This window comes from Macaca mulatta, chromosome 6 (assembly GCF_049350105.2).
Source record: "Macaca mulatta isolate MMU2019108-1 chromosome 6, T2T-MMU8v2.0, whole genome shotgun sequence".
Classification (NCBI taxonomy): Eukaryota; Metazoa; Chordata; class Mammalia; order Primates; family Cercopithecidae; genus Macaca; species Macaca mulatta.
The window spans coordinates 2,376,836-2,396,156 of NC_133411.1; the positions used below are offsets into that span (position 1 = coordinate 2,376,836).

A 19,321-nucleotide genomic window follows, 5' to 3' on the forward strand; every position below is an offset into this window, starting at 1 on the left:
TCCCCGCCACCCAAGCTGGGTCCCTATCATCCCCGCCACCCCAACTGGGCCCTCCGTTATCCCCTCTGCCCAAGCCAGGCCCCCCCATCATCGCCACCCAAGCTGGGTCCCCATCATCCCTGCCGTCCTTTGGGCCTGGACTTACTGTTCCCTCTTCCAGGGTGGGGGCTCCCACCATCTACCCCCGACCCTCCTTCCCCTCCTGCCTCACAGCATCAGAAACCTCCCAGGCCCAGCCAGGCCACGGGCCTGCACTGATCACCATGCCATTCACTCATACGCTTCCATAATCGCATACAGTGGAGTCTATGCAGTGCACATTAGGATTCAAACATGAGGCTTTTTTTCAAAACTGAAAAACGCGTATATTGAGTATTTTACTCCCACAGCCCCCCAGTGTGGCCCACGGGGACCCCCATCCAGGTGCAGAGTTCTCGCCTGTGAACAGGGCACCCCTTTGGTCACTCCAAATTCCCAGAGCTCCCAGGCTCCTTCTCAGGGTCTCCACTGGCACGGTGGGGGCGGAGGGCAAAGGAGGTCAGGGTGAGGGGTGGAGAACGGCAAGTAGGGGACGGACTAAACCTGTGAGGGGAGTGGAAGCCAGGCTCATGGCGAGGAGGAGCTGGCCCTCGGGTGGAGCCGAGTGCCAGCCTTCGGGGAAGTGAGGACGGCAGGTGTGCTGGACACTCAGCCTTCAGCCGGACACTTAGCCTTCAGCCGGACATGCAGGCCTCGGCCAGACACTCACTCAGGCCTCAGACTCCCAGCAGTGCGGGCCTGGGTGTGGGCCGCCCCTCCCTCCCTGGGATGTAGAGCCCAGCGTGACACGGCTGCTGGTGTCCACTCTCGGCCCGGCTGTGGGCGGGTGGCCATCAGTCCAGGATGGTCTTGAAGTCTGAGGGCAGTGCCGGGTTGGCTGCGGCCTCCAGGGCAGCCAGCGTCGTCCCCGGGAGCTTCCGACTCAGCTGCGTCTGGGCTGCGGGGCCAAAATCAGACTCTGTTCAGAAAGAGGCCAGAGCGGGCATCCTCCAGCCCTCCTGGGATGTGTGGGCAGCCGGGCAGGCAGGGCCTGCACCTCGTGGCCTTGGGCGGTGGGAACCTCAGTGAAGGGACAGACACCCCTCCACCAGGGTGATGCTGGAGCGCCAGGGCGGGAGAGAACTTAAAGAAAGACCCAGGAGCTCAGGACCCCATGGGGGTATCAGGGCAGCAGCCAGGGCAGAGGCTGTGAGAGGACACAGGTCAGGGGTCAGAAGGTTCCCACGGGTGGGGATCTGCCCTGAGATGGGAGGCAGGGGTTCAGGAAGTCGTGGACCCTGCCAGGCTCCATGGCCTGGGGACACAGGCATTTAATCACACAGGGCCGCCAGCATGGCTCCAGCCCCAAGGCCAGGCCCGGGGCATCTGCATTGCAGCAGCATCTGAGGCTGCTCACCCTGCAAAGGGCGTTCGAGGATGGTGTCTGGGCAGGTGGGCCCGCACTGGCCGCCACCCACACTTGCCTGTCCTGAGTGACCCCAGGAGTGGCACGTAAGTGACGCGGTGTTGAGTCAGCTTGAGCAGGAAGGCTTGGTGGCACAGCCACTGCACGGCCTCGGAGGGCAGAGGGCCGGCGGCGCCCTTGGCCCCCAGCGACATCCCTGGGGGACAAACAGAGGCTGAGGAGTCCACAGGCCCAGCCCAGTTCCCCTCCCGGGAGACACCGGAGAGCTGCGCACACCCGACGGTCTGCGGGGCGGCTCCATCTCCAGCTGCCCCGACCCAAGCACCGCAGGAGTCACTACTGAAATGTTTCCTTCAGCTTCTCCAAGTGAAATTTCCACAACACAGAAATAACAGAAAGTAGAAGCTCTTAAGCTCAGGACGGCAGGTTCGACGTGGCTTGAATTTCAGACGGATCAGAAACCTCCCTGAGGCTGGACAAAGTGTCCAGAGGCAGAGGATGGTGACCGGGGAGCAGAGGACAGCCCGGGGCTCTGCGGTGGGGACGCACGGCCTCTGCTCCTGAGAGGGGTGGGGTAGCCTGGACCCAGCCTCTTCCTAAGCCCTTGGCCTAGGTTTGCACAGGGGCCCTAAGTGCCACGGACAGGAGACAGCCCAATCCCACCACAGGGCAAACGGGAGAGGCCAGGCCCCCCGAATCCCACCATGGGGCAAGCAGGAGAGACCAGCCCTCCCGGCACTTCCCCAGGCAGAGCAAAGTGGGAAGGACGGCAGTTCCCAGGCAGCTCCTGTCCCTTCCATCGGGTGCTCTGCTCACCCCACGAGAGGGCAGGCAGACGGGCCTGCCGGTGGTCGGGTTAAACTACTTCCCGATACGAAAAGGGGTGAGAATGTCCTAAGCCCGGATTCACTCAGTCTCCTGACACACTAACACCAGCAGGCAGGCACTGCTGCCACTGAGGCCAGGCACCTGTGCGTACCTGCGTTCTTGGCTTTCAGGATGGAGTAGCAGAGGGAGGCCGTGTCAGAGATGACACGCAGGAAAAACGCGGGGTTCTTCCAGACTTGCTGATGAAATGGGAGCTGCAGCACACACGCGTGGAACCTGAGGGGATGGCGGACATCGTCAGAGGAACGGCCTCCTAATTAGACGGTGCTCACGGGTGTGGGCACGGGCCCGCCGGTGCGTGTGTGCAGGCATGAAGGCATGTGCATGGGTTTCCTCGTGGGCACAGGTGCACACACACGGATGCATGCGTGCATGTCTGTGTGTGTGTGCTTGTGTGTGCAAGTACCTGCGTGTCTGTGGGCGTGCACAGGTACTCTGTGCGTTTCTGTGCACCGTCTGTATGAACGCACACACATGTGGAGGCTGAAGCAGCTCCATCCTGGATGCTAACCTGCCATGCTGGCTTCTGATTAGCTCCTGTTCTGGGAAGGCCTCTAAGGTTTCCAGCTTATCCATTGTTCCTTGTGAACCAGAAGGTACTTACCGTAAATCCTGCCCTTCGTCAAACAACCTTCTTGTCATCGTGTATCAACGTCCTGCGCATCCCTTCTGAGCCACCCCACCCCTGTGGTGCGTAAACCCTGTGTCTGAGGCGATGGTGCGGGGACCCATCGTCTCATCTCACTGCCACCGAGACACCGACTTGGCTTCTGTGTGTAGGTTAAGTCCCTACTAAATGTTTCTTTCCAAGAAACTGCATTTGTCAGTCTTTTCTGTTGCTGAGACGGGGTCTCGCTCTGTCACCCAGGCCGCAGTACAGTGGGGTGATCTCAGCTCACTGCAACCTCCACCTCCTGGGCTCAAGCCATCCTCCCACTTCAGCCTCCCAAGTACTGGAACTACAGGCGCACTCCACCACACTCAGCTAATTTTTGTTTTTATTTTTCATAGAGATGGGGTCCTACTATGTTGCCCAGGTTTGCCTTAAACTCCTGGGCTCAAGCGATCCTCTCACCTCGGCCTCCCAAAGTGCTGGGACTACAGGTGTGAGCCACCGCACCAGCCCTGTCAGCCTCCTTCTTTGGCTTCTCAGCTTCCTGGGACTTTGGGGCAGGTGTGCATGGACCTGGCCACCATGAAACAGCACATGTGCACATGTGCCCACGTGTGTGTGATCAGGACACCTGTGTACCTGGTCTCACCGACTGCCGAAGCCCCTTCTGGAATGACCTGAGATCCCACCAGTTAGGCCAGCACTCGGGTTTCAGCCTCTGAATAACTCTGCTGAGGTGGGATGTCTTCTCCCCACTTAGCAACAAGGGAAGCCAGGCCCAGAATGTGTTTTAAACAAACAAATGTGCCTAAGGTACCGGGGTTGCCACAGGGTCACACTCCTGACCCAGGAGGGAAATACCTAGCATGGGTGAAGGGCTCTCTTCCAAAGGGAGAAAAAGCCACCTGCTAGAGGTCAGGCCATCCGCCCCCCGCCCGTGTGGAGGCGTGGCCAGCAGGGGCCGGGAAGGCTGAGCCCCAGTGGATTGGAGTCAGGTCCCACCCCCAGTGCCACACAGACCACCACAGCCTCGCCTGCTACAGCCTGGCTGCTGTGAAATCGGGGCCCAGCTCTCCGTTCTCCCACTCCTGCCTCGAGGGAAGGGGGTTCCTGGGCCTTCCAGGTGCCTGGCTCCGTGTCTGGAAATGGCCCGTGGCTCATCGCACCTCTGCCTCCTCAGGGCTACCCAATCAAGCGACTACCCAAGCGCCCCCACGTGGGTGGGAAAACTCAGCCACCTTGCCCGAGCCCAGGCCCTCTACGGGAGCTCCTCGGAGCCAGGGACCCTGGTGGGGAAATGACGACAAGGCTGAGCTGAATACGGGAGAAGCAGGTGGCAGGTTACATGGCCCATGCCTGGGAAAACTCTTCTGACCTCATCGTGGCCCAAGGAGGCCCCAAGCACGCCAGCTGGACCCTGGGGTCGACCACGGTGTCAGACACCTCCCGTCCTCAGCGGCTCCTTCTCCAGCACACTCCACGGGTTTCCAGGATTTAAGCGGCTTGCATGAGGGCCCAGGCACACGTCAGGGAGACGCAAACGAGGGAAGACTCGAGGCAGAGAGAGAAGACAGAGGAGGGCGGCCTGAGCCGGACGCACCCTGGAACAGAGAGCCTGGTCCCGAGTCTCTGGAGCCAGCGCAAAGGCAGTAACACGCAGCTGCGGCTCTGCTCTCCCTGCCAGAGCACGAAGGCACAAGCACTCGGGTTAAAAACCACCTTCGTGGGGTGACCTTGTAACGGAAAATCTCTCCCGTGAGCCCTTGCTGGGTTCCCACGATAGACGACCTCGTTTCACATCAAGTGTGCACGGCCTCAGCCCCGGCCCTGGCCCTGGGTAACACAAATTCTCACACTCATTCTCAGCCCTCATGGGGCGAGGGCTTCGGACTCCTGGCACTCGGCTCCCAGTGGCTCGGGAGGCCTGTTCAGGTGGAGGCCCGGGCCTGTGGTGCCCGACTACCATTTGGTACAGCCCAGAGGTTTGTGCCACCACCTGCCCTGACGCCAGGCAGAAGCTGGCCTTGTGGCCTCCACAGATTGGCCCTTTCTTTTGTGATAAAGTTGTTGATTCTTGACAGGGGGGCCCCCTGACCAGCCATGACAGGGAATGTTCCAGGAGCACAGCCATGCCCGGAGCACAGGTGCCAGCCGGGCTGTGTGGGGAGCCACAGCTCTGCTGCACCTTCCCGGGGGTGGGGACAGCAACCCTCATCTGCACCCACCTCGGCCCTCTTTGCTCTCTGAGACCCCAAATCCTCCCGGTGTCTGATCTCCCACCTACTGTTCAGACACCTTCCCGGCCTCCTCTGCTAAGACTCCCCACAAACATCTCTTTACTCCATGCCCCTCCTGCCCTGGGTTGGCCTCCATGAGGTCCCACAGTCAGTGCACAGGCACAGCGGGGACACCTGGGGCCACGTCGGTTCCTAGCACTACCCAGAGACGGAGACCAGGCGCTTTGCACAGAGCCACGCGAACACAGAACAGGGCAGAGGCAGCAGCACCGCTGAAAACATAAGACACTCCCTGCCCCTAAAACCCAGGTGTAGCCCCCAGTCAGAGGCGAGCAGAGCGCGGCGGGTCCCTGGAGGCTGGGCCTGCGCCCCCTTGGTGGCGGCTCACCTGTAGGCCTGCAGGAGGAGGATCTTGTAGACGTTGGTGCACACTGTCTGGAGGCTGTTCACCTAGAATCGCCAGGAAAGAGAGAAACGGCAGAAACCTCTCTGGGATTTTAAGTTTTTACTTTTTACTTTATCATCCATTCAGATGGCACAAGAAAGAGGAACATTTTGACAAGAAACCATCCCTCTCCCCAGTGAAATCCGGCCTGACCCTCACCCGGCAGCTGTCAACCACCCTGGGGGAGTCAGGACTCCCTGTCGTCTGCCTGCCTCCGAGGCTTGGCCAAAAAGGGAAGGCACCAGGAGAGGGAGTGAACGCAGATGCCCACAGGAGAGGGGAGTGGACACAGATGCCCACAGGAGAGAGGAGTGGACACAGATGCCCACAGGAGAGGGGAGTGAAAGCAGATGCCCACAGGAGAGGGGAGTGGACACAGATGCCCACAGGAGAGGGGAGTGGACACAGATGCCCACAGGAGAGGGGAGTGGACGCCCACAGGAGAGGGGAAGTGGATGTGGACCCTCACAGGAGAGGGGGAGTGAAGGCATGGCAGTGTGCACACAGGTGTGCAAGGGCACAAGTATGAATGTGCACACGCAAATGTATACCTGACATGCATGTGTTCGTGTGCAGTCATGCGGCATTCACGTGAGGTGCATGCATGTAGGTGTGCAGTGTGAGTAGCATGTGTGCACATAATCTGTATCGAGGGCCCCTCATGTTCACCCTGATAGGTCCTCAGCACCAGCACCCCGCCTTACAGGGTGAGACAGGGTCCCAGGCCCCAGTGGGCTGTGGCTCTGAAGTTGCAGTCCTGAGAGCATTGTCCCGTCTGGACATCTGCGTCCACTCCCTCTCCTGTGGGTGTTCACTCCCCTCTCCTGTGGGCGTCCACTCCCCCTCTCCTGTGGGCATTTGCATCCACTCCCCTCTCCTGTGGGCGTCCACTCCCCCTCTCCTGTGGGCGTCCGTGTCCACTCCCCCTCTCCTGTGGGCGTCCACGTCCACTCCCCCTCTCCTGTGGGCGTCCGTGTCCACTCCCCTCTCCTGTGGGCGTCCGTGTCCACTCCCCTCTCCTGTGGGCGTCCGTGTCCACTCCCCTCTCCTGTGGGCGTCCATGTCCACTCCCCTCTCCTGTGGGCGTCCACTCCCCCTCTCCTGTGGGGATCCACCCCATCTCACCCTGTAAGGAGGGGCGCTGGTGCTGAGAACCTAGCAGGGTGAACATGAGGGGGCCCTTGATACAGGTTATGTGCACACATGCTACTCACACCACACACCCACACGCATGCACCTCACATGAATCCCACACGAATGCACATGAACACACATGCACGTCAGGTATGCATTTGCATGTGCACATTCATACTTGTGCCCTTGCACACCTGTGCACACACTGCCATGCCTTCATGTACACACACACGTATGGCTCGCGTGCATCTGCGCACATGTGCACTCTTATGTGCAGCCAGTCACCGTCAGCCTTGCAGGCACGCACACACACACGTACACATGCGTGCACACAGTAACACACATGCCTCTCGAACTCTGAACTCTGTGCTGACCGTCAGCCTGCTCACCTGCAAATCCAGAAACAGGCTGTGACACTTCAGCCGCAAGACCCCAAAGAGTTTGCGACGCATGTTCCTCCCGGCCTTGAAGCCGCGGTTGAAGGTGAGACTGGCTCTGATGGAGGTCCGGGCGTAGCTGAGACACAGGGGGGACGTCAGACACGGGTGCCTGCCCCACACCCAGCCCCCTCCTGCAAAGCTTGCTCCAAAGAGCCTCCTGCCTTCCTCCTGCTTCCTTGTCCTGCCTGGGGCACGCGCTGTAGCCTGAGGGAGTTGGGTGCTCTCTCCGTGGACTCAAAACGCTACACGCCATCCGGACCCTGCATGGCCAGACTCCACCAGGACGTGGCTAGTGATGTTGAGTGTATCCAAGCCTTGCACGGCCGTGTGTGTGCACTCATCATCTGCCCTGATGAGATCTGCACATAACTCGGCCAAAAATACATAATAAACTATGGAGCCCTGACTCCCAGGCGTCCCTCGAGCGGACACGGGTGTGACTCAGCTTCTCTGTGGGAGAACACTGAGTCGGGCATGGGGAATCTCACTGTGTTTGAATCTCATGGATGGAAGAGCCAGGTGGCGCCAGCTAAAGAGGGCTCCAGTGAGTGCACGTGGCACACACAGGGTATCTCCAGAGGGGCAGGATGGAGGCATCCCACCGACGTCCTCCAGGGCCCTGCCACCACTCACTGCCCGTGTACATCCGTGTCCAAAGACGAACACACGTGACATCCACAGCGGGCTCCCTGGGCTGCGTTCTTTTACATCCAGCTTTGAACACTGCTACATTGAAATAAACGTTTTGTGCCATTAAACATTCTTCAAAAATTCTTTGAAAACATGTCTAACGGCAGAGTAAGTTTTGTGATACATAGTATCTGCTTAGCCCTGGATTTGGGCGGGTTGGCGACTTGCTGTGGCAATCCCCCCTCCCCCATACCTGGAGCACTGGAAATGGGAAATAAGACCCGTGATAATGTCTGGTCACTTCAGAAGTGGAATTACTGGGAAAACACAGGACATTGTAAGGACTTCCATGCAAACAAGCTGCTTTCCAGAAAAGTCTTTCCAACTTGCCTCACCCTGATGCTGGCTCTTGGGAAGCCCAGAAAAGGAGCCAGCACAAAGGACGGGTCTCGCTGTCAGTTTCACACGCATTTCTTTGATGCTGCTGGTAGAACCTTCCCAAGTGTGCATCAGATGTCCATTTCTTCCTTCACAGTTGTCACCAACACAACCTTGGGCTCCGGCTCGCCCCGAGCCTGTGGGTCTGACCTGTGTGGGGTCCTCAGGCGGAGCAAGGGCCCCAGAGCAGCAGGCCAGGCTGCAATCACACACGCCCCTTGCCAGCTGGGTGCTACCCTGGAGGCTTTCTTCATCTACCTCTCAGGTGGTTAGGAGAACAAAGTGAGAGGATGAATGTGCAGGACCTCACAGAGTGCCTTAAATAAATCATGTGCACAAATGCTCCAGGGAACAGCCATTTTCACTGCGGCTCAGGCAAGCTGAGTTCCTCTGCGTGAAAGCAATAGCTGTTGCCTCACTGGTTTCATCTACCTCCCTCCGTGTCCTTCCCCAACACCAAATCAGGGAACATTCACCTCCCTTCCCTTTGAGTCTTCCGTTTTGTTTCTGTTGCTGCTGTTGTTTGCACGTCATTCCTCTTCTACCTAGAATCTGCTCTGGTACATGTTGTAAAGACACAACTTATTTGCTTCCAGTCAGTTTTCTCAGAAAACAAAATTAAACACACACTCTCTTTTCCGTCAGCTGTGCCACATGCCACATTTAACACACGTTTCTGAGAGGTAGGGCTTCCGTTTTGTTCTATTGTACTGTCCATCACTTCTCACCACATTCTGCCATCTGAGCTGTGGTTTGGGAGACTAAAATCTGGACAAGAAAATTCCCATCTTAACACTCTTCCTGGCCGGGCGAGGTGGCTCAAGCCTGTAATCCCAGCACTTTGGGAGGCCGAGACGGGCGGATCACGAGGTCAGGAGATCGAGACCATCCTGGCTAACACGGTGAAACCCCGTCTCTACTAAAAAATACAAAAACTTAGCCGAGCGAGGTGGCAGGCGCCTGTAGTCCCAGCTACTCGGGAGGCTGAGGCAGGAGAATGGCGTGAACCCGGGAGGCGGAGCTTGCAGTGAGCTGAGATCCGGCCACTGCACTCCAGCCTGGGTGACAGAGTGAGACTCCGTCTCAAAAAAAAAAAAAAAAAACACTCTTCCTTTTTCACTTTTCTTAATCATCTTGCCTGTTTTCTTCTCCCAGATGCCCTTCAAGCCTTTGTATGCTTCAGACACAGAGGACGTGTGCTCACCCCGAGTGCGGCAAACCACTGCCTCTACTGCTGAGCTTTTACAACCACCTCTGCAAGCAGGCACTCTGACCAAGTGGCCTTTGGGAGCACAGAATATTCTGGCATTGAACCCACATCTGATGACCTGATGCCCACCCATCCTGCACTAGCCTTTGTGGCTTTGCAATGTGTTCAGAGAGAACCCATTTTCCTGATTCGTTTGTCTGTCTGCTTTGTCCTTCAGTAACATTCACTGATGCTGTGCCATAGGCCGGAACCAGGGGTGCCTGTCCTAAAAAATACATTTCATGGGGAGCAAAATAAGCAGTGGACAGTTCACGGCTGATGGTATGGCCAGTGCTGCAGAGGTGCCTAGGGAGAGGCAAGGAGGTGCCGGGAGCCCAGGAAATCTGCAAATCACCCAGACAAAGCCAGCAGAGGCCAGGATCAGGTGAGGCTGGGAGGGGGAAACAGGGACTGTGGGGAGCACAGGGGACCGGTGTCCTGGTGGGGAGGGAGCTGCAGCAGGGATGTGCTGGGCACCATGCACGAGGGCATCTACACCTGCCACTCCCCCAACACGAGGGTGTCCGCACCTGCTGCTTCCCCGTTAAGCAAACCCCAGGGAGCATTCTGCAAAGAGGCAAAGTCCAGATCCAGACTGTTAACTCAGAATGACAGGACCCCAGTTTAAACCACTGGTTTAACAATCATCCAGTAAGGGATTTAAAAATCCCTTATTTCTCTTCCCATGAAGCCGTGCCTTTTAGAGGAAGGAACCCCCAGTTCCGGCCTCTAGCACAGCACCAGTGGATATTATTGAAGGACAGAATAAAAAGCACCTGTCCACCATGGTTTTGGAATGCTGATACTTTTTGCCTTTTTTTAAGGTGAAGTCTCGCTCTGTTGCCCAGGCTGGAGTACAGTGGTGTGATCTCAGCTCACTGCAACCTCTCCTGATTCTCAATGATTCTCAACCTCTCCTGAGCCTCAGTGATTCTCCTGCCTCAGCCTCCCGCATAGCTGAGACTACAGGCGTGCACCACCACGCCAGGTTAATTTTTGTACTTTTTAAGTAGAAACGGAGTTTCACTATGTTGGCTAGGTTGGTCTCAAACTCCTGGCCTCAAGTGATCTACCCATCTCGGCCTCCCAAAATGCTGGGATTACAGGTGTGAGCCACCGCGCCCGGCCTGGAATGGTGAGAAACAGCACAGATTTCTGCATCTGTGTCCATCTTCAATCCATCTGTGTCTGAGCCTGAGGTGGGGCCATGAGCTCTCAGGCTCGGGAGAAATGAGACCCCAGATTTTTGTAGAGACCCCCACACACCACAGCCCTGTCCCCTGATGCGTCACACGTGATCATGAACTCATGGCATCATGTAGACTGTGGATGAGCCTCGGAGTGTGGGCCTCACAGTGGAGAGACTCACGTCCAGCAGGGCCCCAGTGTCTCAGGTTCGCAGAGACTCAAGCCCAGCAGGGCCCCAGTGTCTGGGGTTTGGAGAGACTCACACCCAGCAGGGCCCGGGCGTCTCGGGTTCAGATCCAGATTGCTCTCTGAGGACACCTCAGTGTTCCCAGGTCTGGTGCACAATTTCCTTTTACAAAAATAGCACAGAAAACCTCTCCCCTTGTGACACCCTCACTCCCACAGAAAGACGCATTTCTGCTCAGCCCTGGATGGGACGAGGGGCACCCTGTGGCCTCCGACCCTTTGGGATTGGCAGTCGCCTGCCCCACACGGAAGCAGGGGTGGACGGGACGTCCCTGCAGCACCATCTGTCCCTGCCGGGCACAGGCTCCGCTTCCGGCCAGGTGTGCTCACCTGGAGTAGTCGCTCTGCACCTCCAGGGTCCGGGTGTCCAGCAGCAGTCCGCACCAGGGGAACAGGCCGTGCGCCGGCAGCTGGACAAAAGCTGCGCCACCCAGGGCCTCGTCTTCCACAGGGAAGTTCACCACTGTCTTCCGCAAGTTCACCACGCAGCCGTACTCAGGGACACCTCGGACCAGGGTCCTAAGGCAGAGGCGCGACGTCAGCCCCCCGATGCGGGGCCGTCACCCAGGAGGTGCCCTGACGCCCTTGTTAAATGCTTTGGAAAACCCCAGAGAAGTGGTGATCTGGAGAGGGGTGCTGGGCCTGGCAGCAGCTCTGAAGGGCCTGGACTCAGCCCTGCTCCAGACTTCACGGTGCTTGCCCTGTCTCCTGGGCAGGACAGGTAGGTGAGCGCGCAGGAACCTGGCCGGGACCTGGGACAGCCAGGACTCAGACGGGAGGTGCAGCCCCAGTGGCCTCTGTGATGGTCCATCTCATGTGTCCCCATGGCAAGACCACGATCCTGTTACAAAGACTCATCTGTGATCTGGGGCAGACTAAAATCTGGACAAGAAATTCTCACCACACCACTCTTCTTTTAAGACATTGCTCAATGACTTTGCCTGTTTTCTCCTAGAGGCCCTGAAGGCATCTGCTGTGCTTCAGACGCAGGGGAGGGTTCAGACTTCACGCTCAGGCGTGGGACCCGGCTGGGCTCTGAGCTGGGCAACACCAACCATCAGCTTCACATCAAGGAGGTTCCCTCACCGGACGACAAGGAGGTTCCCTCAGCAGGTCATGATCCTGCCCACCCAGCTCAGGGAGACCCCCTGTGCCCAGCAGCCTCTGCTCTGGCCCCGGGCGTCCCCCTGCCCTTCCTGCAGCCTCTGCTCTGGCCCCAGGCGTCCCCCTGCCCTTCCTGAGGCCTCTGCTCTGGCCCCGGGCGTCCCCCTGCCCTTCCTGCAGCCTGGCCCTGGGACCTCGGCCGGCTGCTCAGCTCCCCTGGTGCATTCCCAGCTCCCCACGGCCACCCCTTCCTGTGATGTGGCTGCCGACTCATCTCCTGAGAGAGTTCTGTCCCCGGGGGGACCCCAGCGTACACTCTGAGCCACCTCCCGGGCCAGCACCCTCAGGAACTTGCCACACAGAAGCAGCGTTCCCCATCGGCTCCGTCCCCTCAGCAGCCTCAGGACTCCTGAGCCCTCAGTTGCCTGGGACCTGGGTTGGTCCTGAGTGAATCTGAGTGGATTTAAATGTGCGCGGCCTGCTGTGATTTAAATGTGCGCGGCCTGCTGTGCTACAGGCTGCAGCACTAACGGGAACGCGGGGCATGCCCCCAGCCCCGGCGGCCCTGGAGGGTGAACTTGGAGGGCGGTTCGAACGGGTTTTCACAAACACAGCCCAGCAAAGCACCCACAACCACCCCCGGCGGCCACATTTTCTGAGGGTACCGTTTACAGCTTTCAAGGTTTCTCATCCCTTGTCAAATCGCACTTTAAAGCAAGCTCTGTGGGGCGCCCTTGAGGGGGACCACGTTGGACAACCCCCTGTGCTGAAACCAGGTTCCCTGTGCCTGATTTTAGTTGGAGCCACAAAAATCAACCCTGAGACCCACTCCTCGCCATCTCCGTGGTTCAAGACAGCACGACTCGACTCGGCGAATCCAAATTCTCCCGCCAATCCCAAACCACCCCACGCGGGAACGTGACTGCAGCGAACGCTGTGGGCCAGCTCACTCGGCAGCTCCTGCTCTCCGCAGGCTCGGGCGCACCCTGGGGAGGAGGCTGCCGTCTGGGTCCGCAGGCCCTGTGCACAGCTCCGGGGGGTCTCACTGGGGCCGCAGGAGCCGCCACGCTTGAAGACTTTCCAGAGAGTGGCAGGAGCCAGGATACCGCCTGCACTCACCATGTGCGTAACCTGGGTGCATCTCCGCGGGACCCACTCTCTCCCGAAGGTGCCCCTGTGCCCCCAGGCCGGGGTGCACGACCAGGCACCTTTGCTCTTGCGGATCCAGCACCGGCAGAGAGACAGGACCCAGCAGAGACAACGCTGCGGTGCCAGGGGCAGGACACGGAGGGCTCAACTCTGCAAAGCCCACAGGCCGTGGAGGTCGCCACAGACACACGGCACGGGCCTCACCTGAGGAAGGCTTTCGCGTGGGTGAGGTGAGGTGTCACCAACAAGAAATCATCCACCAAACGCAGGAGCAGCCTGAAATAAAGTAAAATACACGGGCAAGGTTAACTTTACACTTTTTACGTAGTATCTGTCTACGAGGGACTGAATGTCAAACAATTTACACAGGCAAAAATAAAGTAACATTCTCCAAAGCGGTTAAATCAAAAACTTAAATTTCTTTCCAACAGACGTGCTCTCTGCAGTTCACTGACAGAGCAATTCCTCATTCATTACAAGCACTCGGTGCTCAGCACCGGCTTGTGCAATTCCGCACCAGCTGGAGGTGAACAAAGGCCGCCAGGTGCGGCCCCAATTCTCAGACTCTTAGGGAAAAATAACTGAAGATGGTAAGAATGTTGGGCCGGGAACCTCGCCCCTTCTGAGCCACGTGGTGCCCTTTACCAGCAGGGCAACTGTGGTTCTCAGCATCATCCGAGACCCAGATCCTGCCCCCAGGAAGCGGGGCACGGTGCACTGTGCAACCCTCAGGCCCAAGCCCGGCGCCCCGTGACCATGTACCAGAGGTGTCCCGTCCCAGAGGGCTGACCAGGGTGCCGCCAGCTCAAGGACACTTCCCTCCAAGTCCCAGAGCAAGCTGTGTATACAAGAAATTTTTGTTTCTGTTACATAAACGTATTTCAATCTATAACTTGAACCTTAATGAAGAAGAACCTTGATCCGCTATACATGCTATAATAGGAGCTAGAGTTTCAAAAGAAGCACAGGAAAAATCCGGAGACGTCGAGAGAAATGGCCGTATGGCCTGCAGGCTTCCTGACGCATCCTTCACTAACTGCTTGTTCAATGATACTATTTTCATAAAAAAAGTAACTGCTGTCCACATCCTCTCCAGCACCAGAACACTTCTACAGTGTAAAGTAGTTCAACCGTTGTGGAAGACAGTGTGGTAATTCCTCAGGGATCTAGAACTAGAAATACCATTTGACCCAGCCATCCCATTACTGGATATATACCCAAAGGGTTATAAATCATGCTGCTATAAAGACACATGCACATGTATGTTTATTGTGGCACTATTCACAATAGCAAAGACTTGGAACCAACCCAAATGTCCATCAGTGACAGACGGGATTAAGAAAACGTGGCACATATACACCATGGAATACTATGCAGCCATAAAAAAGGATGAGTTCATGTCCTTTGCAGGGACATGGATGAAGCTGGAAACCATCATTCTCAGCAAACTATTCCAAGGAAAGAAAACCAAACACTGCATGTTCTCACTCATAGGTGGAAATTGAACAATGAGAACACTTGGACACAGGGTGGGAAACATCACACACCGGGGCCTGTCGTGGGGTGGGAGGAGGGTTGAGGAATAGCATTAGGAGAAATACCTAATGTAAATGACGAGTTAACGGGTGCAGCACACCAACATGGCACATGTGTACATATGTAACAAACCTGCACGTTGTGCACATGTATCCTAGAACTTAAAAGTATTAAAAAAAAAAAAAAAGTAATTGCTGTCAACAAAAGCCAGCTGAGTTGAACCACATTAGGTTGGCACAATATTTAGGCGTGTGACGTCCTTGGGTGTAGACCCCATGCAAGTGGGATGGGCAATGGGCTGAAGGGGCGCCCAGTCCAGGCCACCTGTTGAGGGCCTGCCGGGAGATGCGGAGCCTCAGGCTGCACCAGCCTGTGTCCCCGACGACCCTAAAGGAACCCGGGTGGATGTGATGGAAGCTGGTGTGCTTCCTCGGTGTTGAATTCACACGTGCGTCATGCAGGGCAGTGGCCCTCCTGCCTGCTGAGCCCCGAGGCCTCTGGACATGGCCGCTGGACAGAGTCCGCAGTCCTCGGGCTGTGCAACCCCTCCTGTGTGGCTTCACACCAAGGAGGGGCTGCAACCTTGTCTGGTTCCTCAAGACAGAGCAGTCATGATATCCAGAGCACCAGGAATATTAATACTGAACACGTTAAAAGCAAATCGTCCCCCACCCAAGACCCCTGGGAAAGAGGAGGCCTCACCCGTCCCGCCGCATCCCTGCAAACAGCTTGTTCTCCATGTCGCCATAGCACAGGCTGCAGAGCAGCGTGGACAGGATGGAGCCCTGCGGGATCCCCTGGCACTGGACGTAGGACCTGGGGCGGGAAGACGCAGGTAAGCGATGGGTGGGGCATGTGTGGACATGTGTACACTCACACAGAACCACACACAGACCCTCATACACATCACCTCCACACACAACAACACGTCTACCATTCAGCCGGCAAACACCTCACAAACACACCAGACGAGACCTCTGAACACAATCCCCGCGCCCACTCTCACTGCGAACTGGGGCGGCTTAGCGCAGATCCAGCCACAGCTGTGACCACATCCTTGTTCTCAACCATCAAGGCTTTCTTTCATTAAGGTTTCTTAAATCTTCGAGTTTATTCACAGAACCAGACACTTGACCCAGAAGGAATGCTTAACTGGACTCCTTTCTTTTCAAGGAATTTATCCACGGTGAAAGTTCACAGCCCTACATGTAGCAGCTGTGTGCCAACCCATACAGCCTTGCCCCTGGTTTCACCACAACCAACGAGACGCAGACACTCTCCAAACAAACAAGGACGCCAAGGGTGCGTTTTCAGACAAACAGTGAGAGCAGAATAGCCCCTTGGAACCTGAAGGTGCACATAGAAGGCATGGCTGCCACGTGACCCTCGGCCATCCCCAGAGCCCATAGGATGCCCACTCCTGTTGCTAAGAGACACTTGCAGCCTATTGCAAAAACAAGACCTGTTATTTTCGGGAAGTGCTGTAGGCGGTCACCTTAAAAAGAAGCTTTCCGGCCAGGCGTGGTGGCTCACGCCTGTAATCCCAGCACTTTGGGAGGCCAAGGTGGGTGGATCACCTGAGGTCAGGAGTTTGAGCTATCCCAGGCCACCTGCCCCATGGCCAGCACAGAGCCCCCGAGAGGAGCAAACTACACGGTCAACCCCCCACTTTCCAGATGGGAAATCTAGCCACAGAGAGAAGAGCCCGTGCCCTTGCGGGAGTCACGCGACAGGGACGGGAATGAGAATCAGATAAAATCCTCTTGTATATGGAGAGAGAGATACAGCGTGTGACAGCGGGGTGTCCAGCGTCAGTAGTAACTTGGAGCTGACAAGCTGCAGGCTCAAACGCTCAGCCGCACCCCCAACCCAGACACACCCCACACCCCTCGTCCTCCGCACAGGAGCAAGTCCACGCCCCGCTTGCCATTTCCAGGCCTCACGTAGCATCTGCTCTGCTCCAGCAGCTGCAAGCTGGGCCATGTTCCCGGGGCCTTGGGCACCTGCAGCCCAGGAGCCGGAGGGGTGGGGGGCCAGAAAAGGAGACCCTGGTGGCCCCGGGAGAAGGGCAGTGGGGAAGGGGCAGGGCAGAGGTGAGCAGAAGCCCTGCCAGTCCGCCCACCCACCCGCTGGGCAATGGCACCCGGCCACCCGACTCACTTGCCCCCGATGCGCACGGCGTGGTGGCACACGAAGCGTAGGAAGACGTCAAAGAGGCCACTGCTGGTCTCGTTCAGGGAGGAACTCTGGGAAAGCAGAAGACAGACACACGAGAGTGAGCCGGTGGGTACCGAGATAGGCAGGACCACGTGGCCAAGACCCTCCATCCCTTCTGGGGTCGGTGTTCGTGATGAAGTGTGGGCTGGGCTGGAATGCAGGGCCATCGTGGGCTGGCCGGGCCGAGTCTGCAGACACACAGGGGCTTAGGCAGAGTGTGTGACACAGAACATCCCCTCTGAGCCACCTGTGTGTCCAGCTGGGCTCAGACCCACACAGCCCACCGTGGCCCAGATGGCACACGTGATCCATAAGTTGCTGCCCGGCTGCCGGGCACTGGGTCTGGGTCCCAGGAGCCCACGCCACCCCCACCCCCACTCTGGGAGCCAAGGAAGTTTGCCCAGAGGTCTCTCAGCCTCACTCAGTGGACACGACTGTCCCTTAAAGTGGAACAAGCGTTAAACGGGCATCTGCAAAGAGCCACAGGGTCACGTGAACAGACCCAGCACTGAGGGGCCAGCTCAGCGGAACGCGGCTCAAACACGGCCTGTCCTTCTAAGAAGGGGCACACATTTCCCTTGGCCTCGCACCCAGCACTGAGGGGCCAGCTCGGTGGGATGCGGCTCAAACACGGCCTGCCCTCCTAAAGGAGGGGGACACCTTTCCTTTGGCCTCAAGATCAAAATTGCCAGAGAAGACGTTTAGCAAATCATGAATAAAGTCACTGCGGGGCTGGAGAGAGGCCAAGTGGTCAAACGTGAGCAGGTGCCTGAATGCAGCAGCTGTCACAGCCCGGCCCAGCTTAGATTCCGCCAAGGCACACAGCTCCTCATGCCCCCACCACAGCTCATTCCCCCGACCGCCCCCCAGGGCCAACAGTCTGCCTGGTGATGAGCCCAGTGATGCCCCAGGTGAGGACCCACTGCTGGGGTCCATGCCCAACCCTGGGGGCAGTGCTCAGACCTGCTCAATGACGACGGCATCTCTCAGCGGGCTGGTCTCCTGCAGGTGAGCCACGAACTGTCGCATGTACGGCTGGAGGTCCGTCAAGGTAGAGACCTGCCGGCAGAGGAGAGGGCATGAGCCACAAATGTGGCCCACCCTGGCCAGAGCTGGGCACTTGTTTCTTCCAACCAGGACACGTGGACCTGAAGCCAAGCCCGATGGCAGGAGGAAGCCCAGGGAGCCCCCGGGGAGCTTGGGAAAGGGGAGCTGAGGGGCCGGGGACACAAAGCAGCTACAGACACACCTGGGACTCCACCTGCAGCCACCACACATCAGACCCCCGTGACCGACCGCCATCCACAATCACCACATGTCAGACCCCCACGACCGTCCCACGACCGTCCGCCACCCACAGTCACCACACATCAGACCCCACAACCAACCGCCATCCACAGTCACCACACATCAGACCCCATGACTGACCACCATCCACAGTCACCACACATCAGAACCCCGTGACCGACCGCCATCCACAGTCACCACACATCAGACCCCACAACCGACTGCCATCCACAGTCACCACACATCAGACCCCCACAACCGTCCCACGACCGTCCACCACCTAGTCACCACACATCAGACCCCACAACCGACTGCCATCCACAGTCACCACATGTCAGACCCCATGACCGACCGCCATCCACAGTCACCACACATCAGACCCCACGACCGACCGCCATCCACAGTCACCACACATCAGACCCCACGACCGACCGCCATCCACAGTCACCACACATCAGACCCCACGACCGACCGCCATCCACAGTCACCACACATCAGACCCCACGACCGACCGCCATCCACAGTCACCACACATCAGACCCCCATGACCGACCGCCATCCACAATCACCACATGTCAGACCCCCACGACCGACCGCCATCCACAATCACCACGTCAGACCCCCACGACCGACTGCCATCCACAATCACCACGTCAGACCCTCACGACCGTCCCACGACCGTCCACCACCCACAGTCACCACACATCAGACCCCACAACCAACTGCCATCCACAGCCACCACACATCAGACCCCCGTGACCGACCGCCATCCACAGTCACCACACATCAGACCCCACGACCGACCGCCATCCACAGTCACCACACATCAGACCCCACGACCGACCGCCATCCACAGTCACCACACATCAGACCCCACGACCGACCGCCATCCACAGTCACCACACATCAGACCCCACGACCGACCGCCATCCACAGTCACCACACATCAGACCCCACAACCGACCGCCATCCACAGTCACCACACGTCAGACCCCAAGACCGACCGCCATCCACAGTCACCACACATCAGACCCCACGACCGACCGCCATCCACAGTCACCACACATCAGACCCCA

The 19,321-nt window shown here is 57.9% G+C and overlaps 1 protein-coding gene across 3 annotated transcripts in view; it reads right to left on the minus strand.

The window, feature by feature from the left end:
* Positions 1–346: 346 nt before the first annotated feature.
* TERT (telomerase reverse transcriptase) overlaps positions 347–19,321 on the minus strand; it is a 38,831-nt gene continuing 19,856 nt past the window's right edge. The window contains exons 7-16 of one of the 3 annotated variants that reach the window (XM_078004180.1): positions 17,922–18,017; positions 16,902–16,987; positions 15,444–15,557; positions 13,410–13,481; positions 11,283–11,471; positions 7,151–7,277; positions 5,571–5,632; positions 2,424–2,548; positions 1,436–1,640; positions 347–976 (exon numbers count right to left, since the gene is read on the minus strand). In XM_078004180.1, coding sequence (XP_077860306.1) covers positions 745–976; positions 1,436–1,640; positions 2,424–2,548; positions 5,571–5,632; positions 7,151–7,277; positions 11,283–11,471; positions 13,410–13,481; positions 15,444–15,557; positions 16,902–16,987; positions 17,922–18,017 — 1,308 coding nt within the window. In that variant the 3' untranslated portion in view covers positions 347–744. 3 annotated transcript variants of the gene reach the window in all.